Raw genomic sequence first — 24,123 nt, forward strand, 5'->3', positions numbered from 1 at the left:
AGTGCACCTTTAAGGGTAACGGAGTGGATTCCAAGAGAAAGCAAACGTAGCAGGGGACGGCAGAAAGTTAGGTGGGCGGATGAGATTAAGAAGTTTGCGGGGATACAGTGGCGGCAACTAGCAAAGGACAGGGTTAATTGGAGAGACATGGGAGAAGCCTTTGCCCTGCAGTGGGTGTAGTCAGGCTGATGATGATGATGACAGATGAAGACCACCGGCTTTGGAAAGGTTGAACAATGTCATCGTCAAGCATTTTCTGAACCTGCGTTTGCAAAACTGCCCGTTCTTTAGCGGAAACACGACAAGGTTGCTGTCGTATAGGGCGAGCGTCGTCATAGGGGATGATGCGGTGTTGCGTGATGGCTGTTTGACAAACCTTAGAAGAGGAAGCGAAGCACGGCTCGAATTCCAGCAGCATTTGCTCCAAAGCAACTCGTTGCTTCCTGAGTAGGTGGCCGTTTATGTTGCCATTTTCAAGGGAGGGTTCGTTAGTTCAGGCTGCTGCGGACGCAAACCATACAGGAATATTGACAACAGGTTCGGCAGAAGCGATAGCAGTTCCGCGAAGAAGGTGCCGGTACTCATTACAAAAATTAGCGACCAGGATCGCAGACCCGCCACCACGAAGTGTCAGTAGACTGCGAGCGGCGCAGATGCCTTGAACAAGCAGGACTGTATGGTTAGCCGCGGCGACTCCTTCTGCGCAATACAAGTCTTCGCAGGTGACTTAAAAACTTAAAACACTGCTCCTTGGCGGCATCGTGACACGGTCTGCAGAAACGTGAAGGGCGGCCCTGCGATGGCAAGAGTTGGTGCGGTGGGTCGATTTACTGGTCGAAAACGTGATGATTCGATAGAGGAGGTCGCTGACGGCACCATCCTCCAGCTGATAGTCCATGCCGATAAGGATACCGCGGAAGCAATTGCACAGACCAACCCAACTGACGACGAACGTAGACCCGTGCATCTGATCGCGAGCCGTGCAAATACCCTTTGCGATAACGAGATGATCAGCGCCAGTAGGAAGATGCACGATAGAACCAGGCGTAAGCACTTTTTTCAAGGGAGTCGCTTATCTTTCACTCATAATTGAATAGTCGGCCCAGGTGTCACTAACGCACTGACTCTGTGAACATGGAGAACAGGTATGTCAAAAGAAACGGGGGCTGTCTAGGTCGAAAGACGGTGCCGTCTGGTCTGGTCCCGGTCGGAGCGTAGCGGCGGCGACAGGAGGTGTTCAGCGCAGCAGCTACCAGCGGCCTCGCTCACGAAGTACGCTGTTTCGACCTCAACTAACTATCCGGGCAGATGGTGTTATTGAAGGACCCTGGTCTTAGTTTTCTTGGCGAGGTCTGGGCGGGTGACCCTGTGCCGGTGGCGGGGAAGAGCGCCTCGGAGAAGACGAACGTGACCGGCGAGGCGCACGGGATGGAATTCTCTGTTCCGCAAGGAAGCCTTCAAAGGCAAGGGGCCGGTGGCCAAACCGGGGTCTGGGCGGATCGGCTTGAAAGCCCTGCAGACGAAGGCGTCGATAAGAGCCATGGCGTAGGGATGGCCTGGTTCTCCGCAGTAAAAGCAGATTGGCCGGAAGTCAGATGTGCGCCAAACATCGTCGTTCCGCAAAGGCGCACAGCGACCATCCAAATACTGCACTGGTGGCACTGAGGACAGCGGTACAGGAGGCGTTACTGGAAACGGTGCTGGCCAAGCGCCAGCCGGGTGCCTCGCAACTTCTGCAAAGGTGGGGCGGTTGTATTACCCTGGCAGATCTGGTGTTTCGACCGCAGGATCCCTGAGCGCCTGTTACACCTCCTCACGAACAAGAGCAGAAATCGAACACAGCGCAGGCTGCGAAGGGCTGATAACATTGAGGAACCTCTTCGCGCACAATGGTGCGAATCAGTTCCGCAAATCGCCATGGTGGCTCCCAGTGGTGACAAACAATTGGGTGACTGCACTAGCATGCATGGGCCGGTTGTAAGTCGCAGAACGTTGTTCAGAGACCTTTTCCAACGTTGTGGCCTCGGCAAGGAATGCACTGACGATCAATGGTGGGCTGCGCAGAAGGCCTGCGCACAGCCGCTCTCTGACACCATGCATCACACGCCGGAAATTCTTTTCTTCGGGCATGACCAGATCAGCTCTCCCGAAGAGGCGCGTCATGTCCTAGACGTATGTAGAAAACGAGCGAAAAGGACGCATTCACAAGGACGAGAAGTACACAAGACAACGCTGGAAACACAACTGAAAATTCTTTACTTGGTGGATCGCAAACATCAGATCGGGCGCACATGCGCGAGAGCACCATAAACGCTATGAAAACAGCAAACACAAAACTGATTAAGCGAGTGAAGATTGCATGTGGTAAGCTATGTCCCATTCATGAAAGTGTACTCTTTTGCCGTGAACTTAACAGAGCTGTCGCTGACGCATTCAGTTCCTAACTGCTTGATTTTAAAACCTTCTAAGATTTCTCGTGCTATCTGTGTTTTGCCGCGGCTGATGGTTTTGACATTATGGAACAGAGGGGTGCAGTCTTTGCAGTGGTTGAAATGTCTTGGAAGATTTGCTGTGTTGCCTGGTTGCAGCGAAGTGCGGCGCTGCCTCATACGGTCGTTGACGCATTGACCCGTTTGACCTATGTAGGCCTTGCCACAGGACAGTGGGAGCGAGTAAACAACATCGGTTGTGCATTTGGTGAACATGCTCTGGTGTTTAACATTACATTTCTTTTTTTGTGCTAATTTTTGAGATACGTGAACAAAGCGACGACAGTTTGGTGGGCGCAGAAAAGACTACCTTGACACCGTATTTCATGGCTACCTTTTTAACGTTATGTGACACTTTATGCAGGTATGACATTACAGCAGGTCTGGATTCTTCTTAGGCGTTTCTTCTCTTTTGTACTCTGACTTAAATTTACTGGTCAAGGTCTCAGCAATAGAAACGAGGACGTCCTCAGGGTAGCCCGCTTACCTCAAGCGGTCAAGTTGCGCTAAGAAAATCTTTTGCATATTGTGAGTACAAGACCTGCGCAGAGCATTACCGAGGCAAAGGTTGGCAATGCCTCTCTTCACAAGTTTGTAATGTGAGGAGTAGGGCAGCAGGCTTTTCTTTGTCCGTGGAGAGTAGCTCCAGCAAACATGGTTGTCTTCAGAGAAGGTGAAAGTCAAATCTAAAAACCTAATTGAGTCATCAAGGGGGACTTCGTGAGTAAACCTCAAGTCAGGACAGGTATCGGTAAAGAAGGTCAAAATGTCATTTGCGGCTCTTTCGACACTGTCACTGGAAGTTAGTTTCAAGAAAATTAAGAAATCGTCTACATACCTAAACACTTTCACTACTTGATCGTCAATAATCGTGTCATGCAACAAATTGCCAAAACGAGATAAAAGTATGTGGCACGAAATAGGAGCTACACACGAGCCAATGGGAACGCCCTGCTTCTGTATGTACCTGCAGTTTTCATGCTTTACCACAGTGGAAGAAAGGTAGCACGTCAAAAGTTCCAAAAAGGAATTCACCGATATGCCCGAGCTGTTCTGGAAGGCCACTGCACCTCGGTTTTCGATGAGATCCCGAACAGTAACTAACAAGTCCTTTTGGGGAACTCAATAGAAGAGGTCTTCGATGTCCACGGAAAAGGCGGAAATGGCACTCATGAAAACAGATATGCACATAGCCAAAAGGCAAAAAAAGAGAGGACGGGATAGGATATCCAGGGAAATCGTAGAAGCATTCGAAATCCACAACGCAAAGGAACGATGTGTGAGTGCACCCTCCCTGTGGCTGTCGCAAAAAGAATTGGATTTTCTTAGGGACAGGGTAAATGTTTAATCCTGTTCTTAAATGCCCCTCTCTGTCTTTTTTGTTAATCACCATGTGCCGCGATTTTAGTCCCGTTTTGCACCGTTAGTTTAACGCTGTTTGTTTGCCTTTTGGCTATGTGCATATCTGTTTTCATCGCTTTCATCGCTTTTACTTTCCGTCCCGGCCTCTTACACCGTGGTTTTATCGCTTTTTGTCTTTCTTTCGGTTTTTCACCTTTTTATCGTTTTTACCCTTGGACGTGACTACACAGTTTCGGTGAATGTGCAGGATCTCCTTGGACACACCCCCCCTCTTTGTACTTTATATATGTGTCCTGCATCGAAATAAAATTTTAGTTGTTAGTCAGCGCCCGTGTCTGTGTCTTCTTCCTTCGTGTTTTCGTCCCGTTCCTTGCGCTGTTTTTTCATCATAGATTACCAACTAGCCCGGCATCTCGCACTTCTCTCTTACTAACTTCTTTAAGCAAACCGTTTATATTGATGTTCTCCAGGAGCTGTAGGGCGTGCCTTTTTATCCGAGAAGGCTTTGTGTTGGCAGGCTTGAAATTCTTGTTGATAGCCTCGTGGGACTTATTGGATAGAAGGCTGTTAGGCATAACCATGAAACCCCCCTGCTTATCCGACAGGGTTAAGCTTAGGTCGTGGCTATTGAAATAATCACTGAAAAAATGTAGCTTATCTTGGCTGGAAGAAGGATTAGGCCGAATTTTTTTAAGACAGTCAACGCTTTCTGCGAGGAAAACATCTTTTTCTTCGGTGGGTGCTTTTCTTGCAATTCGGCCGAGTAAAGCCAGTAGCTCGTGCTTTCTGATGGAAGGTCCTAGGGCATACTTAGGGCCTTTTTTCAACAGGGCGTCAAACTCCGGAGGAACCGCAGCGCCTTGCAGGTACGTCACAGCAGTGCCAGTGCCTCGGGTGTCCTTTCTTGGCAAACTTTTCCGAACAGAAGACCACTAAGATTCGCTAAGTAGAGCTGCAAGGTGACGATGTTGTCGGAGCTTGCTGGTAGCGAACTCTCCACTCCCATGCTGAAGGCAAATGATGGAAAGCATTTCCTGCAGATGACCCACCTGTCTCCACATTTCATCCTTGAGAACACGGCAGATTTGTTTCCAGTGTCCTATGGAAGGCTTCTGAAGACCAAACAAACCAATAACATCCTGCGGCGGAAGATCGTTTTTTATGCAGTGGGAATAGAACCGGGCTTTGCAGAAGACGTAGGCAATGGTGCTGACGCTGAAGGCAGCCTTGTCTGATGGAGGCTGAACATGTAGAAAGATGCCCAGAAAGGATGCATAGTATTGAAGAAGCGTAGCTTGTTGGGCCAGTTGGTGCATGATATGAAGAAAACCAGCGAAAAGGACGCATTCAAAAGGAGGAGAAGTACACAGGACAACGCTGGAAATACAACTGAAAATTCTTTACTTGCTGGATCGCCAACATTTGCCTTGCAGAAAGCGTTGACTGTCTTCCCAAAATTCGGCCTAATCCTGCTTCCAGCCAAGCTAAGCTACGTTTTGTCAGTGATTATTTCCATAGCCACAACCTAAGCTTAACCCTGTCGGATAAGGAGGGTGGTTTCGTGGTTATGCCTAACAGCCTTCCATCCAATAAGTCCCACGAGGCTATCAACAAGAATTTCAAGCCTGCCAACACAAAGCCTTCTCAGATAAAAAGGCACGCCCTACAGCTCCTGGAGAACCTTAATCTTATCGGTTTGCTTAAAGAAGTTAATAAGATAATCCGACGTGCTGAGAATGTTTTTCTCAACAAAAAGGCACAAAACTGGCAGCCCTGTTAGGGCCATTGTCACAGAGGACAGTTCGTGGCACAAATTAGTTGGCCAGTTTTTGAAACGCCCCCGGGACCCCTTTGGCACCTGACGACCCCTTTAGCGCTCGGACCTCGATGGATGTCGTAGACTACTTATCCGCCACCAGTGTGAGTGCCAATTCCGCCTTTTCCGTGGACATCGAAGACCTCTTCTATTCAGTTCCCCAAAAGGATTTGTTAGTTACTGTGCGGGATCTCATCGAAAACCGAGGTGCAGTGGACTTCCAGAACAGATTGGGCATATCGGTGAGTTCCTTTTTGGAACTTTTGACTTGCTACCTTTCTTCCAATGCGGTAGAACATGAAAACTGCAGGTACACACAGAAGCAGGGCGTTCCCATTGGCTCGTGCGTAGCTCCTATTTTGTGCCTCATATTTTTATCTCATTTTGACAATTTGTTGCATGACACGCTTATTGACGATCGAGTAGTGAAAGTGTTTAGGTATGTAGACGATTTCATAATTTTCTTGAAACTAACTTTCCGTGACAGTGTCGAAGGAGCCGCAAATGGCATTTTGACCTTCTTTACCGATACCTGTCCTGACTTGAGGTTTCCTCACGAAGTGCCCCTTGATGACTCAATTAGGTTTTTAGATTTGACTTTCACCTTCTCTGAAGAGAGCCATGTTTGCTGGAGCTACTCTCCACGGACAAAGAAAAGCCTGCTGCCCTACTCCTCACATTACAAACTTGTGAAGAGAGACATTGTCAACCTTTGCCTTGGTAATGCTCAGCGCAGGTCTTGTACTCACAATATGCAAAAGAGTTTCTTAGCGCAACTTGACCGCTTGAGGTCAGCGGGCTACCCTGAGGACGTCCTCGTTTCTATTGCTGAGACCTTGACCAGTAAATTTAAGTCAGAGTACAAAAGAGAAGAAACGCCTAGTGAAGAATCCAGACCTGCTGTAATGCCATACCTGCATAAAGTCTCACATAACGTTAAAAAGGTAACCATGAAATAGGGTGTTAAGGTAGTCTTTTTTGCGCCCACCAAACTGTCGTCGCTTTGTTCACGTATCTCAAAAATTAGCACAAAAAAGAAATGTAATGTTAAACACCAGAGCATGTTCACCAAATGCACAACCGATGTTGTTTACTCGCTCTTTACTGTCCTGTGGCAAGGCCTACATAGGTCAAACGGATCAATGCGTCAACGACCGTATGAGGCAGCACCGCACTTCGCTGCAACCAGGCAACACAGCAAATCTTCCAAGACATTTCAACCACTGCAAAGACTGCACCCCTCTTTTCCATAATGTCAAAATCATCGGACGCGGGAAGACACAGATTGAACGAGAAATCTTAGAAGCTTTTAAAATAAAACAATTAGGAACTGAATGCGTCAGCGACAGCTCTGTTAGGCTCACGGCAAAAGAGTACACTTTCACGAATGGGACATAGCTTACCACATGCAATCTTCGCTCGCTGAATCAGTTTTGTGTTTGCTGTTTTGATTGCGTTTGTGGTGCTCTCGCGCATGTGCGCCCGTTCTGATGTTGGCGATCCACCAAGTAAAGAATTTTCAGTTGTGTTTCCAGCGTTGTCCTGTGTACTTCTCCTCCTTGTGAATGCGTCCTTTTCACTGGTTTTCTACATACCATGCACCAACTGGCCCAACAAGCTACGCTTCTTCAGTCCTAGACGTACTTCTGAACGCTTTGGCTCGGCAGCTGAATGCGGGATTGTAGTGCACACTCAGCTTGTTCGCGAGGACCCACGCTAATGTAGGCCTCCAGCACGCGGCGACAGAACTCTCGCCACGAAATTAAAACGTCTTCTGGGTTTTCAAACCACGTGCGAGCACCATCTTCGAGGTAGAGGTAAACGTTGTAAAGTTTGGCTGAGTCGACCCGCTGATTAAACGCAGCTACAAGTTCAGAGTGAATGAGCTAGTCCTTCACATCCTGAAAAAGTTCTCCACGGAACGACTTCGAAAACCGCGGAGTCTGCAAGGTTTAGTGGGATCGCGTGGCAGCGGCGATTTACAGAGGAGGAGGAGCGACTTTCATCACGGCGATGGCACGAAGTTTGGCTGGTCAGGGAATGACGGAGTGACATCGAATAGTCTGTTGCCGGGCGCCAAAGCGACACTTTTTGAGAATAAGTTGGAGCCCCACTTCAGTTAAACACGTCAACTTGTTCTCCAAGCGGTCAAGGTGCGTATCCAAATGATGAGCCAAGACGAGAATGTCCTGTACGTAGCACAGGCATATTTTCCACCTCAGGCCGCGTAAAATGGAGCGCATCACGCGCTCGAAAGTCGCTGGGGCATTACAGAGGCCTAAAGACATCACATTAAATTCGTACAGGCCATCGGGTGTCTCAAAAGCAGTCTTGGCGCGGTCTGCATCCGCCACAGGGGCATGCCAATACCCCGATCGCAGGTCTGAAGATGACAAGGGTTGAGCGCCCGGGAGGCAGTCAAGGTCTTGATCGATTCGCAGAAGCGGGTAAACGTCTTTTCGCGTTATCTGGTTAAGGCGCCGATAATCGTCGCAAAACAGTATTGTGACGTCTTTTTTCTTCTCTAGAACGGCAGGAGAGGCCCACGGAGTACTGGATGATTGAATTACGCCTTGTTGAAGCATGTCGTCCACCTGAGTGTTCGTAATCTGGAATTCGGGAGCCGAACCGTGGTACGGGCGTTGACGAAGCGGCAAGTGGGCTCCGGTGTCGATCCCGAGTATGACGTTGGACGTGCTACCCAGTCGTCTTTGAGCGACACCGAAAGAGCTGGCAAACTTGCCCAGCAAGTGAAGGAGTCGGGCGCGTTGTGGTGTGGCGACTGGCATCGACGGAATCAGCATCAGACGGAATCAGACTGGCATCGACGGAAGCGGGAGGTGCGGGCAAAGTAATAGAATGAGCAGGAGCAACGGTTGGATTCGAGCAAAGAGTCGACGACGTGAATATGGCCAAGGCTTTCCCTAAGGAGAAATTTGCAGGGGCTCGGAAAAAGGTTGGATACCAATCAGGCTGTAGCCGTCTTTAACAGTCAGCACAGCGAATGGCAGAGGCAGACCATGACCAGAGATTAACACTTCGGACAGTGTAAAGACGATGGGGCCATCAGGTGCAGTGAAGCAGGAGAAAGGATGAGGTCTTAATGAATCTCGCACCAATGACTATCGCTTCGTGGCGCTGACGGAAGTCTAGGCCAGGTGTTCCGTCATTTGTGTTAAGTCTGTGTTCGGCTGTACACAGGTTGATCACATCCTCGATGTAGCTGGTGAACGATTCACCTTGCAGCCGGGTTCTCTCTTTCAGGCGCTGCTTGCGTACTGCACGGCGCCCAATGATATCAGAAACGGTGCGTTTAAAGGCCGACCAGGTGGTAAAGTCTGCTTTGTGGTTTCTGTATCATTGGCTGGCCACGTCCGACATGTAAACCACCACGTTATTTAGCTTCATGGGATCGTCCCACCGGTTGTGACCGCTTAACCGCTCGTAGGAGGCAAGCCAATCCTCCACGTCGTGGTCACCGCACCCGGTATAGATGGCTGGGTCTCGCAGTCGGAGAGCACCAGGGGAAACGACGGGCTAGGCAAAGGGGCAGATGACTGGCTTGCGTCGGTGGACACAGAAGACGCGATGATTCTTCTGCGAAGCTCCAGAGCATAGGCCAAATGCTGCGTCAAGCAGAGCTCCACCAAACAACAGGATTTCCAGTAAATCAGCCTAAGGACAGCTAGCCAAAATGGCGGTCCGAGCTACAGTCATCAACCCAACGACCTCGCGCCATACGCTGACGGTGCGGCTCCGCCGATGCCAGTCTTCCTCATTACAATACGCAGATATATTTCACAGGAGCCGTGAAGAAGGAAAAGAGCAATTGCAGGAGTGAATGAAGACGGTGATTAAACTGGGAGCTTTTTAAGGAACGGCTGCGTGTCCTTCAGTCATTCACAGTGGCGCAGCCCATGAACGTTGGGTCCGACCAAGATCACCCCGACCCGCACCACCTTCGCAGCGGCCGGGAGGTCCTCAGGCTGACTCACTCGCCACCCGCAGCCTGCATCCATTCCTAGAATGGAGTTGACACCTCCTCGGAGACAGGGGCCAAGGCCCGCCACGTTGGCTCAATGGGGATGGCACTCGGCCGCTGAACCGAAAGACGCGGGTTCGATCCCCGCCACAGCAGTCGAATTTTGATCTAGGCGAAATTCTAGAGGCCCGTGTACTGTGCAAGTTAAAGAACCCGAGGTGGTCGAAATTTCTAGAGCCGTTCAGTACGGCGCCATTCATAACCTCAGTCGCTTTCGAACGTTAAGCCCACATAAACCAAATCTCTTTCCGCCGCACTCTTTGCCGTGTCCGTTCAGTTGCGGGAACTGAATTCGTCGTTCATCACCGAGACCCCCGCAGTTCGATGTCATCCGGCTGTCCCGTGCCGCTTCCGGAATTCTATGGGTTTTCGGACGACTCAGCGGTGTGGGTCAAGACCATCGACTCTACTGCGAGGCGTTTTGCCTGGCCTTCGGACACCATGCATTCTTTCGCGGACCATCATCTCCGCGGAGCCGCTCACACCTGCACCTGCATGCAGGACTCCGCTAAACCACCTGCCCTCCCGGCCGCTTTTGCCCCGCTGCCGAGTGCGCACGACGCCAAATTCATGCGGATGCGGTCGCGACGCTAAGCTCCGGACGAAGACGCGTCCGTGTACGTGTATGGAAAGTTAAGACTGCTCGAGGCCTGCAACATCGCGTGGTTCGCGCCTGACGTATGTCGTCGACGGCCTGTACGACAGCGACTCCATCGACGCCTTCGTGCACCTGGCTGCCGTACTACAGGACACCTCGCGTCGGCGCAGAATGCACTCTTCCTCCACATCTTCCGACTGCCCTCGCATACAGAATCAACACTGGCAGGTGTAGCACAGACCGGGCGCCCCAATTTTCAGGGAGCGCTTGCGAGACACGGTGAAGGGGTTCAGCTTGGCAGTGGCTATGGCTTTCTCTATTGCACTGACATTGTTGAGGACATTTTCGTTCGCAGCACCGCGATCAAAAAACGGTTGCCAAGAAAGATTCATTGTATCCGGGAAGGGCAGGTAGTTGGGTTCGAAGTCTTTGGTGTGGAGAAGGGTCGCAGAGCGGCCAACGTAGTCAAACGCGACGTGAAGCCCTTTGCAAGGAATTTGCAACAATGTCGAGAACTAGCACTCCGGCGCTACCGGTTGTGAACCTCACAAGGAGAAGAGGGCGCCGGCAAGTCATCTGCAGTTGTGGTCATTCATTAACATGCCGTTCACATGGAAACGGGATGTTCCCGAGACCACCGCTATACAGGAACAGATCCCGGGTCTGCATTTCGGCGGCACCGAAGGGCTTGAATCTAGGCTGTCAGCAGGACCACTGCTGCGCCACTAGAGAACGTGACAGGCCCGTAGTGTCAGCGCCGAATGAGTCCCACCCAAACAGCAACGCCCTGCATTCCAACACCGCCGGACGTAGTACAATTATGAGATGCAGGCAACGAAATCATAGTGACTCTGCGAGAGAACAGCCAAAACAAAATCTGAACGTGACAGCGAAAAAGTGAAACAACACACGCAGGCCTTGGGCCTCCTCTATTGTTCTTGTATGGAAGACGGTGGGATACATGCGTTTCGTGTTGATTATCGCGGATTCAACAGGACTGCGCGAAAGGATATGTATCTGTGGTGAATTAGGTGACGCGTCCGCGACTGCGAATGGGAACGCTTTCGCGCGCTGGTTCATGCGAGGAAACAAGGAAATCAAACAATACAAAACGAAGCCTTGTTTATACTTTAAAGGAAAGGAGCAAATAGAAAAAAAACGAAAAACACCAAGAAAAACACACATTCAACACGAGTACAATACAAGAGATAAAAGGTAAGAGTTCACCAGGTACAGAGCGTCACAGGAGAAGCGGAAATGCGTTGCCGCGGCCGCGGCGGCTGAATTTCTTGAAGGCGAAATTCTAGAGGCCCGTGTGCTGTGAGATGTCAGTGCACGTTAAAGAACCCCAGGTGGTCGAAATTTCCGGAGCCCTTCACTACGGCGTCTCTCATAGCCTCAGTCGCTTTGGGACGTTAAACCCCAATATACCAAACCAAACCGGAAATGCCTTGCAGGCAGCAAGGACACGGGTTGATGCCTTGAGATGCGTCGCTGGCGTTGCGTTGAAGGAAGCGGTGGTAGAGAGCCAGGACGTGAGGTGCAACACAGGAAGCAGCCGTGGGCTACTGTTTGGTCGCCCGCCTCGGCTGCGGGAGGTGGCAGGTTCGAAACCCACCGTCGGATACCCACCGTATATGGGTACAGGCTCCCCCCGACCTGGCGAACGGTTTGTTCAGGGGGTGCAGTCCTGGGAGAGGCTCCGTAGACCCTGCTATGCCCTTCGCGTACGTACCCTGTTTCGAACAATGATGATGATGATGTCCTCAGGCTTAGCGTGGCCTTGTGGTAGAGCATCCGCCTCGCATTCGGGAGGTGCTGGGTTCGATCCACAGTGCCGCCGGGTACCCACCGGTTTCTTTAATGGGTACAAGATTTCCCCTGGCCTGGTGCTCGGCTCTTCTAGGGTGAAATGCTTGGGAAAAGGGTCTTAGACCAAACAGTTGCCTTGGCGGATGAGTGATAAGTTCCCCTGCCAAGCAACCATAAGTCCGCCTCGTGCGGCATAAGCCCAATTTGTGGCCCTTTTTTCACTTCTCCCAAACGTACACCCCTAAAGGAAGCCGAGCGCGAGGCCGGATGACGCTTGTACCCTTTTGACCGGTGGGTGCCCGGCGGTGGGTTGGTTTCGAACCACCCACCTCCCGCAGCCGAGACGGGCGCTCAAACCACTAGGCCACGACTGCGCTAGGAAGACGCCGCTGGAGTCGTCAGCCGACCCAGGAACTTGGCAGCAGCAGCAGCAGCAGCAGCAGGAAAAGCTAGCCAAGTCCCGTCGACGGCGTCCCGAAACACCGTAGGCTTATGCAGCCCATCCAAGGGAGGCCTTGCAGCATGGACCCTCAATTCACCGGCTGCCACTTCCGAACTTGAAAGGGACGCAGTAGACGTGCGTCGTTGATCCAAATGATGTCTCCGGCAGCATGCACCCAACGTCGGACGGCTGCCAACTCCACGCTTGAAAGAGACGCAGTAGGCTTGCGTCGTTGATTAAAGGGAAGTCCTCGGCAGCACGGACCCAACGTCCGACGGACGCCGCCTCCACGCTTAGATGACCAGACTTCCGCTGCGGTGTCTACCTTCACACCTCGGATTACTGACGCGTCAGCTCTCTGCGCCGACCACATCCGAGCGTATGATGGACACAATTCTCACCTGCCTGAAGTGGAACACGTGTCTCTGCCACCTGGACAATGTCGTCGTCTTTTCTAGATCCTTTTCTTCCCACCTGCTCCGCCTCGAGCATCTCATAGAGCCAGGAAGAGGCCGGTCTGAAACGATACAATCCTGCGCCACGTCGTCTCAAAAGAAGGCGTTCATCCCGATCCTGCCAAGAGCTTCCTGCAGTCGCCGAATTCCCTAGAACTACTTCACTCAAAGAGCTGTGCAGTTTTACAGGGCTATGTATGTTCTTACTACCTGCGCTGCTTGCGTAATTGTCGCTTCGATCTTGTCTCCTCTGGCTGAACTGCTTGTCGGCGGCGCCAGCCTCTTGTTGGGCACAAGCCTGTCGTGCGGCCTTTTGCAGGCTCCGCCATCTTCTTGTGGCCCCTAAGATCCTCTATCATTTTGTCCCCAGCAAATACAATGACATTGACGCTGATGTCAGCGGCGTGGGTCTTAGCGCAGACCTGAAACAGCGCAAACACAGCTTCACCGAACAGGCTGTTGCGTATGGCAGCCGTACTTTGACCACAGCTGAAAGTAATTATCAATGCGAAAGCATTTCTAGGCTATGTTGGCAGTTTCCTGTCCGCAACATGTGTCGGCAACACTTGTGTACTCATAGAACAGGTGCCGGCAAACAAATGACTGTAATCGATAGGGGATGATGTGCGGATGATGCGCAAAAAATTTGATGACGAAGGAATGGTTAGTCAAATTATTAGAGCCAAAACTGTCAAACAACGCTGACATAATGCGGACGTCGATGTGGTGAGTGGACGGGAAGCGTCGCGCTAAAATTGAAACGAATTGCGGTGGCAAATTTGCAGATAGCAGTGGTATAATTCGAGTTATGCAATCGATTATCAATCAATTAAATGTGTCAAATAATGTAAAAGCGACCACGCAATTAAACGAATTATCGATTATAAATAATTGATTGGGAATGGATAATTGATCGAGAATTGATGTGTGATTGGTAATTAGTAATTGATTGATAATTGATGAGTGATCAGTAAGTTGTGGGAAATTGGTAACTGAATGATAATTGTTAATTAATACATAAGGGATAATTAATGATTGACGATTGATTGATTGTTTTTTGACAATTAATCAATGAGTGATCAAGAACTCATAATTGCTCAATAATTTATAATCAAATAATAAGTGATAATGATTGAAAATTGATCATTAATTCATAATCATTTGTTAAGTGACAATTAATTGATATTTGATCTATGCTAATTAAGCACTTTAAGTGGATGAGAGAAATGAGAAAGCTTAAACAAATTAGTGAAATTTGGTGGCAAGAGGCCAACATAGGTTACGAGTGCCGAGAAAGCGTGAATGCTTTCGCCTTCATCCAAAGTGCGTTGCCGCCATGATCTCCAATTATTCGGCAACGGAAAAAGAGTGCTCGGTGACCCTATAGGCAATTTTCATGTTCCGGCCTTACAAGTTCTGATATTGATGCATGCCATAGGGTACCAACGAAGGACAAAAATAGCACAAACATTGTCGTGCAGTTCCAAAGGCGCGACAAGCGTGACAAAGTCCTGGAAAAAGCAAAAAAGGAAAGGGTCACAAATGCTACCGCGGGCTTGCGCAACAAGACTTCAGAGGAGGAATATTCTGACTCCCAAACAGAGCAACCCATATATATAAATGAACACCTATGCCCTTACCTCAAGAAACTTCTGGGAACAGCCATCGCGCGCAAGCGCGAGCACAGGTGGCGATTTGTGTGGGTTAGAAACGGCTTAATTTTTGCCCGTCACAGCGATACGTGATCTGTCGTTTCAATCAAACATGAGAGCGACCTCGACAAGATATGCGCTATCGCAGACGTCTCTGAACCCTTGTCATAAGCTTTTCTATAAGCCTGCATTGGCAATCATGGCGATTCTTCCGGAAGATGTCCAGAAAACAATCGAAAATAATCACGCAGACAAATGGTTCAAAGTCTTTCATCTAAACGCTAGATCTGTCCGGCCAAAATGGGATGACATACTGCTTTTCTTGGAGTCATGCGGCGCCAAGTTTGACGTACTGATGTTCACGGAAACCTGAGACAGTGATGATTCAGAACATTTAGTTCTACCCGACTACAATAATTTCTACTTCAACAGAAAAGACATCCGAGGGGCCGGGGTTGCCATACACACATTACTTCCCGGTTTCATTGTCGTATCTGAATATACTACAATGAAGGCGGATTACGAAGCGTTATCTCTCCGAAAGGGCAAGAATATGCTCACTGTTCTGTACAGACCCCCTCATGGAAGTGTGGCAGTATTTTTTAATTTCTTGGAGGATTTACTGTCTCTTGCAAATACAAATGGATACGTACTTACTATCGGCGGAGACCTAAATATTGCAATCTTGAACACTTCAAGCACTGCTAGAGAACTCCTAATGATTTTAGAGTGCAATAATTATCGCAACTGTATAACAACTCCCACTCGTGTTACGCCCGTATCATGTTCCTTGATTGACATGCTTATTACAAATCTATCAGACGAAACCATCGTAACTAACGTCCTAAGTTCTGACATCAGTGACCACCTTCCTATCATTTTATTTTCGAAACAACATTTGTCATTTCGGAGATGCACGAAGCCTGAAATCGCGTACCGCGAAATATCTGATCACACGATGGAAACTTTTAAACAGAACATCTTATATCAGGATTGGCAGGCCATATTTTCCCATAGTGATGCTGATAAATCATTTGATGCTTTCTTGAACATTTTTAAAAACACTATGATACATCTTTCCCAATAAAGACACATCGATCGCATAAAAAATCGCGCAAGCCGTGGATTACGAGAGACCTCCTAAAACTCATTCGCGTGACAAATAAGATGTATCAAACTTTCATACGCTCTCGTGATGAACAGAAATTGCGGGAATTTAAAGCATTTAGGAACAAATTAAAAAATCGATAAAACATTCTAGAGACAACTACTTCAGACAAGTGTTTGAGACCTGCTGCCATCACAGAAGCGACATAATGTGGAAGACCCTAAATAAGGCTCTCAATAGACAGAAGGCACAGAGCGGCAATACCTGCATTGTGATCAATGGTAGAGAAGTCACTGGCACAAGCCTTTCAAACAAATTCAATGACTCCTTCATTGAGATAGGCAGCTCTAAACCTTCTCCAGAAGCGGCATTGTGCATTTTGCCTTTACCACATTCTATTTTTTTCCAGCCCACATGCGTCTCTGAAGTTACTTCACTTTTCCGTCTCCTTAAAAGCAGCCACAGTCGCGATGCAATAGATATAGAAATCAGACCGGTTAAATACGTCTTGGACGTAATTGCTCCTATATTAACCCACATCTACAACTGCGCACTTTCCACAGGTGTTTTTCCTAGTAATATGAAAATCGCAAGGGTAATCGCAATCCACAAACATGGTGACAAAAATACTTTTGCCAATTACCGGCCAATTTTCATACTTCCAATTTTCTCTAAGGGCCTAGAGAAGGTGATTAAAATACGCATCGATAACTTCTCTCAGAAACATGAACTCATTACTAGGTGCCAGTTCGGCTTTAGAAAGAACCGTACAACAGAAATTGCGCTTCTAGCGCAGAAAGACATGATATAAAAAAATTTTGAGAACAAACTATTGGTTCTGGGGCTATATCTAGACTTTAGTAAGGTGTTTGATTGCGTGAATAATTCAATTTTGCTAGCAAAACTTGAAAGATATGGCTTCAGAGGAACTGCTCAACAACTGATGCAGTCTTCTCTGAAAGACCGATTCCAATTCACGGACATAAATAATCATAGATCGCGCCTCAGATGTATAGAATCAGGAGTTCCGCAAGGAAGTATCCTTGGGCCTATTTTGTTTCTTTACTACATCAATGATATTGTAAAATTAGAAAATAACTGCCGGTTCTTTATCTACGCTGACGACTGTAGTGTGTTTTTTTCTGGGAAGGACATGGCGGAACTAGAAACAAAGGCAAGGAGTTTTGTTACAAACTGCAAGATTGGTGTAAAAGCAATTCGTTGATTCTAAATGAATCTAAAACAAAATGCGTGCTATTTCGTGCCCGCAACTCATTAATTGATGTCCCAAAACTGTTAATTTAAGTCCATACAAGTATCTGTAGAAAAGTGTGTCAAATCACTTGGGGTGATTTTTTCAGAACACATGTCCAGGAATGATCACATCAACTACCTTTCGTCAAAATTAAGGAAGGCTGTGGGAATGATAAACCGATGCCGCCTTTTCCTTCCAACTGCAATGAAACGTGTTATTTATTATGCTCTTTTCCATTCCCACTTGTATTATTGTGTTTTAATATGGGGCAACACCACTACAACGAACATGCAGAAAATTTTTGTTCTTCAGAAACGAGCCCTACGCGCTGTTGCAAATCTGCCATTCTTCGAACACACAGCACCACTTTTTATTGCACATAAGATCATCAAAACACAAGACATATATATGTATAAATTACTTTCCACTTACAAAAGGGCCCTTAAAGGCACCTTAGATTTGTTTTTAGACTTAGCACAACTAAAACCTCCTTTGAGTAATTACTGTCTTCGTAATCAGTCACCTTAGTTGGTTCCAGCATCACGAACTAAGTACGGCATAATGATGACTCAACACACGTTACCAACAATACTTAATCACTGTGATACACTACAAATTGATATTGCACAACTACCTCACAAACGTATCACCGAATTATTCATACAAAAGTCGTTTACTACCATCGATACATAATGTATTAATGTCTTATTCAAGTTTGTTTTCCAGTTATGGTATTTCTGATGTGTGCATTTTTGTTTGTTTCTCCTGTATTTAGCATGTTTATTTTTCTCACCACTATGTGCGAAACCAGATTTTTGTTTCCGCATGCAAGTGCATCGTTCGTCGCTGCTAATGGGTGTTGGGTGACTGGAGCTCAGTCAAGCCGCAACGAAGCGGCTTTTTCTCTAGTCACCTTTTTTCGCTGTACAATGTATGCGAAAATAAACATTGATTGATTGATTGATTGATTGATTGATTGATTGATTGATTGATTGATTGATTGATTGATTGATTGATTGATTGATTGATTGATTGATTGATTGATTGATTGACTGACTGACTGATTGAAATATGGTCGCCCATTTTCTGTCGCAACTGACCACTAAGCCGTCTGCTGGTTGTCCTCTCTCAAAGACGCCCCTGGTCGTTTTGCTCTTTGGGCGCTTTCTTTACAAGAATACGGCATTCAAGTTGTCTATCGCTCTGGCCGTAAGCATTCCGATGAAGGCGCCCTATCACGCTCACCTCTCCTCTCTCACCACCAATGATTCGTCATCATTTTGCTTTGCCACATGTCTTCCGAGCAATGCTAGAAAGCCTGGATCGCTTTCCTCCTCGCTTCCTATCTACGCCATCTGTGCGTCCGGCGGACAGGACTCTCCTGCCGTCAAGGCCGCCACATTTCCATACGAACGGCCTGCTTTATCGCCGCAAGCACCTTCCCGACTTACGCAAATGTCTCCTAGTCATTCTTCGGCACTTCCATTCTGACATATGCGCCTCTTTTCACGCCTACCCACAGTGTTCTCTCGCGGGTGTGGTCAAGTCTTACGCGAGCCTTAGGCTACGCTTCTAATAGCGAGGGATGTATCGCTTTATCGGACAACACATTCCTTCATCCCAGAATGCCAACGTCACAAAGCTCCTCCTCGTGATTCTGCCGCACTGATGAAGTCCTTGCCCTGCCCGACGCGCCTATTCGACAGCGTTGACGTTGATCTCCACGAGCCCTTTTCCATCATTGCGGCTGGAGATTGCAGTGGATCAGTTCACCCGCTTGGTAGAAACATGATCCTTGCCATCCGCGTCTGCACAGGACGCTGTGTCTTTCATCTTGCATCGTCTTCTTTTGCGAAATGGTTCACCTAATGAACTGCTGAGCGACCGGGCCCTGTCTTCCTCTCCGACACCGTTGAAGCTCTTCGTCACCAATGGCGAATTGTTCACCCCTTTACAATGGCCTACCATCTTAAGCGAATGGTATGACCACAAGTTTAAGTGAAGTTTTATCTGATCCAATTGAGATCACATTCTCCAGTTTGTAACCTACGCTTATAGTACTGTGACGCAGTGTGCAACTGTCTACTCTCCATTTTTCTTTCCTTATCGCCGCGAGCTCACTTCCACCGTGGATACCGAGCTCCCGTATCGCCCTGATATATCACTCCCTGATTCCTTCTCAAGCAGCCATATAGCTGAAGAATGCCGCCAGGTTGCCCACTCCCTTACTACGCAGGACCAGAATCGTCAGGAGCACCTTCGTACTCCCACCAGTCCCCATCCGTCGTACACATCGGACTCACTCGTATGGCTTTGGGTTCGGTCAACCGGTCCTCGCCTATCTACGAAACTCCGTTCCAAGTACCAAGGCCGTGTCGTCTGCGAGACGTCTCCAGTGAACTACCTTTCTGAACCGCTTTCGTCGCCACCCTATCCACGCCGGCGCGCCCGCGAAACAGTACGCCGACGGCTGCAAGCCTTGCTACCATCCGCCTATCGTGCATATTCCCCAAGTCATCAGGATCTCTCCTTTTCCGCCGGGAGGCTATTGTAGCAATGTAGCCACGATTACTCTGTGGTGAACTCTGTTTAGGAAGAAGTCAACGGCCCTGTGGTGTGAAATTTGTTCGCAGCTCGAATGCTTGGTTTAACTCTTGTTGCGTGTTGCAAATTGAGCGTGTGAGATGCAGCTGAGCCGCTGCCTCCAATCACAATATACCCGGGGTTTCAGCGAACACTTTCAAAACTTTTCTAAACTAGGAATTTCGAAGTAAAAATAGGGCTTTTGCGGCATAGCATTATCAGTGTTGGCGGCACCAGAAAACGGGTGAATCGAATTTACTAGTAAGCTTGTTAACCAATTTTAATCAGTAAATTTTAACTATCATAGAACTAGGCGCCTAAATGCAATGAGAGTTTTGTAGCCGGTCGTTTGTACTAGCCACATCAATTTTTAGAATTTCGAAAACGTGATTACCCTTGGCGCTGTGGCTCGACAAAATGTGGCTTTCTCGACTAGTTACCTACGCTGGAGGACTTGCTTTGCCTGCATGCTTTCGAAAGCGCACGTATTTTCCCACGATGCAGCCAAATTGGTCCGACCACAGTGGCGAGGGTAATCGCGCTTTCAAAATTCTAAAACCTGATAAGGCTATTACTACGACAGGCTCCAAATCTATAACTGCAACTAGCCGTCTAACTACTAGTTAGAAGTTAATTATTAAAAGTTAGTTAACAAGCTTACTACTTAAGACCATTCAAATGTTTTCTGGTGTCCGGCAACACTAGTAATACTCTGCCTTGAAAGGTATAATTTGACCCAAAAAACCCTATTTTTCAAAAATTTTTGAATGTGTTCACTTAAATACCTGTTTTATAATGCTTCTGGCAAGCTTCTGCGAGTGTTGTAAAAAATTCAGGGGGCACTTTGCCTAATGTGCGTAGAGGCGAAAGCGTTTTCTGCACCACTTTCAGTGCTTCTGTGGCACTGGTGGCGTCACATGTAATTGAGTACTAATTACTAAGTGATGACAAATCACTAATTAATGGTTAATTACTGATTAATGCCTGAATACTAATTAACTGCTAATTAAGTTTAAGCTTAAGCATCGCCTTTAGGAGTGGAAAGCGACAGCGTGTTGTAGCGCTGCCAGGGGTCCACGGAACGCCACCACCCGTTCGGCGCGATGCCTTGCCGTTTCAACGCAACGGTTTTTGCGGAAAGGAAATGGCGCAGTAAATCTCTGTCATCTCGGTGCACACCTGAACCGCACCGTAGAGGAACGGAGGAAGTGGGAGTGAAAGAAGAAAGACGAAGATGGCCCGTAATGAAGAAAATGAAAATTGTATTTGAGGAAAGAAAATTACGCAGTAACTGTCTCACATATCTCGGTCGACACCCGTCAAAATTCAGGGGGGGGGGGTGCACTTTTTTGACCTAAAGTGTGGTCACTGATGTGTGGTTACGATGTTAAGCTTCGCCTCTAAGAGAGGAACGCGAGAGCGTCTTGCAACGCTGCCAGGGAGTCCATAGAACGCCATCGCCCATTCGGTTCTATGCCTCGCTCGTCGGTAAATTGGTTTTTGAGGAAAGGAAATGTATTTCTCTCTCATATCTCGGTGGACACCTAAACCTCGCCGGAAGAGAAGGGAGGAGGATGGCAGTGAGCGAAGACACCGTATTCACTAGACGTGCCTTTATTCATTCCAAGCCATCGAGCTGGCATGGCGGAGTCGATAGCATGCTCGTCTCGCACTCCGAAGACCGGGGTTCGATTCCCGAGCTCGACCAATTTCTTACTAGGTTTTATTTATTTATATGGCCTGACTAGAGAAGTTAATTAGGCTAATTGGGTAATTAAGCAATTAACTAAGCTCAGTCCCACTTACTTGGAGCATCACTATAAGGTCCCTTGAATTGGTTGCAGGGTTACTAGCCAAAGTACAATTGGCCCCGTTTGAAATTGGCGCACTGTGACGTCACGACCGTTTCGACCAACTGAAAAGCGTGACATTCTCTGTCGACAACTGCTGCTTACAACGATGAGACATTAAAGGCTTTCGCCTTAATATCATCTCTGGGCCACCTTTGTGGCTCTGTAGTGAAGAAGGCGTCTGTTTTCGGGCCATCTCATTCGCAGGCTCAGGATGATCCTGATTATGGATGATTTCATTGATTGCTGGAGCAGCGCTTGATGACCACACGCACTGTCCACGCTGCTGCGCGGCGTTAATATCAGATTATTATCAGTGCAGGCTACAAACACTGAAGATGGCACCCGAAATCACTGCAGGAAAGGCAAAATTAGGTTTTAAAAAAAATGAAATATTTACCACAGCACGAAGAGAAGGAAAAGGAGAAGCTTTCTCTTACCTGCGAAAATTGCAGTCAATCTCTTCATTCGCTACCGCCGTGACGTTGCCGGGCGCGTTTATGGTGAGGGTAATTGGCACCAGCAAGCCTTTTTTCTCGTAGCAAGGAAAGGCTGCGTGTACTTTGCCCTGCTCGAGCTCCATGCGACCCAACCTGCATCCATGGGAAAATGCATCCATGCTGTGCTAAGGACACGAAAGCATTCCTGTGAACAGTGCGAGCATTGAATGTCCCATAAAATTTGGAAGCGTAGAAGTTAGGCGAAATGCGGCAGCACATTGAGCGACAATTAGAATCCGCTGATGGTAACATTCTTCAAACACAACTGGAGTCTGTTGGTGCCTCTGTGAGGTAACAGGAGGATTAGGGATGGATGTTGCGCTTCTGCGAAGCTGTCTGCGCTTCAAATGTAGTGGGCGAAAGAGACTTGCTATCCTTTCTGGCACTGGAAGCATAATGAAAATCATCTCTTAATTGGGGTTAATAGCTGGGACTCATGTTCCTCATATGCCTGCACAGCAAAAATTAAAATGTTGACAATGGTGAATTAAAAGCATAAGAAATCAGACAACAGGCAGCGCGACAGACTCACGGGAAAAACATTCCGACGACCAACCAAATGAATGTCGGCGAATTAGAGAATACTAAATGGGCAAAAATGCAAAAAAATACACTACCATTTACAAAAATATTGACTGCCTTTGTTCCTTGATGGCGCAACATTCATTTATGTTTCATTTCATTGCTTTGGCCATGACTTGGCTGTACTCCGCGGAATTCACAACATTCCAGGATATTCTTTTTTTCACGTAAGGACGGCAGGGGATACAAGGGAAGGCGATGTTGCTGTTTGTCAAGAATTTTCGTAATACTAGAACTGTGTTATGCAGTGAATGCGATGTTTTGCTATAAAGTTTTCAGATATGCAATTAACGGTAATATATCGCATCCCTAAGAGAAACATGCACATATTCCTCCCATATTTCGAGCGCCTACTTATGTGCCTATCTTGCTTTCTAACGGACACAGTCATTGCTGGAGTCTAATACTGATGCAATGAAAGAGTACGAAAGAATAGTGCGAAGTACTGGAGGACTACGGGTAGCATAATGTTGTCAAATTACCGACAAGAGTAACCCTCCCCTCGTCATCAATAATTGAAAGTATACTTGCTAAATTCGGCCCGGATTTTAGTTGGTGTAGTACATATGACTATCCCGCAACTATCATTTTCCGATTGGCTTACTTTTCCGCTCCAGTGGTAGAGTGAAGGATTAAACAAGACGCGTTTACAATCGTGTTAACTTTAATACTCTAAAGCAGTGTCTGCAGGAGGTGAGTATAGAGCCAGCAGGCCTTGCGGAGATGTACTTTCAATATGATATGTTTAGTAGCACTATAAAGAATGCGATTTCTTACCCACCAGAAGCACATTCCAAGATGTACTACAGCACTCCCATCTCTCTGGGGATGACAAAAATGATAGCAGCTTTAATAAAAAAGAAAAAATCTGAGATACCAAGCTTCAGCAATATAAAACCAAAGAATACTATATAATGGACGGAATTAAGTCACTGCTGCTATAAGAAAATGTAAAAGAATACTACCCCAATTTATAGCCAAACATACCAATGATTCGATGCGGACTTGGAGGGCAATTCACTCTATTATTGAACCTACAGCTGTTGGTTTTGTTCTGCCTGATATTGGCGCTTTAGGAATAACGCTATATTCATTAGCGACGTCATTTAATATATTTTTCTGTGAAATAGGTTCTCGTATTGCGAACGCGTGCCTTTTGGTTGAAAGCCCTGTTACCGTTCCTTGCAGTTTAGCATCGTTCGGATATACTGATATAACACGTGGTCAAATCGTCACAGTTCATAATGCCATGCCAGCGAAACATTCTGCTGGAATAGATGAAAACTCTACTTTTATACTAAAACAATGCCTCCATATCTTAGGCGTTCTACTACAAAGAATTTCTAACCACGCCTTTTATGAAGCTATATTTCCATGAAAGGGAGCTGAAGTTCTCCCCCTATGTAAAAATTGGGATCATAATTCTCTCGAAAGTTATCGTCCCCTTTCCATCCTCAGTAGCATTAGCACTCTATTTAAAAAACTTTTAGCGGCGCGGGTAACTGCTTTCTTGGAACGTGAAGCTACACTCTCTACCTGTCAGCATGCCTCTATGAGAAAACAATCAACTAGCACCA

General features: G+C 47.5%; 1 protein-coding gene and 1 long non-coding RNA gene across 2 annotated transcripts in view; one reads left to right on the top strand and one right to left on the bottom strand.

Annotated features, from left to right (window-relative positions):
- Window positions 1–24,123, top strand: part of LOC149338079 (uncharacterized) — a 1,049,963-nt gene that overhangs the window by 362,166 nt on the left and 663,674 nt on the right. The gene's annotated exons all lie outside the window — the stretch shown is intronic.
- Window positions 1–24,123, bottom strand: part of LOC149338084 (uncharacterized) — a gene marked incomplete at its 3' end in the record, with an annotated part of 200,554 nt that overhangs the window by 123,040 nt on the left and 53,391 nt on the right. The window contains exon 3 of the mRNA XM_089550093.1: window positions 21,905–22,057. Coding sequence (XP_089406219.1) covers window positions 21,905–22,057 — 153 coding nt within the window. The remainder of the gene's footprint in view (window positions 1–21,904; window positions 22,058–24,123) is intronic.

Source organism: Amblyomma mixtum, chromosome 6 (assembly GCF_055824585.1).
Source record: "Amblyomma mixtum isolate Tamu chromosome 6, ASM5582458v1, whole genome shotgun sequence".
In the NCBI taxonomy this organism is placed as follows: domain Eukaryota; kingdom Metazoa; phylum Arthropoda; class Arachnida; order Ixodida; family Ixodidae; genus Amblyomma; species Amblyomma mixtum.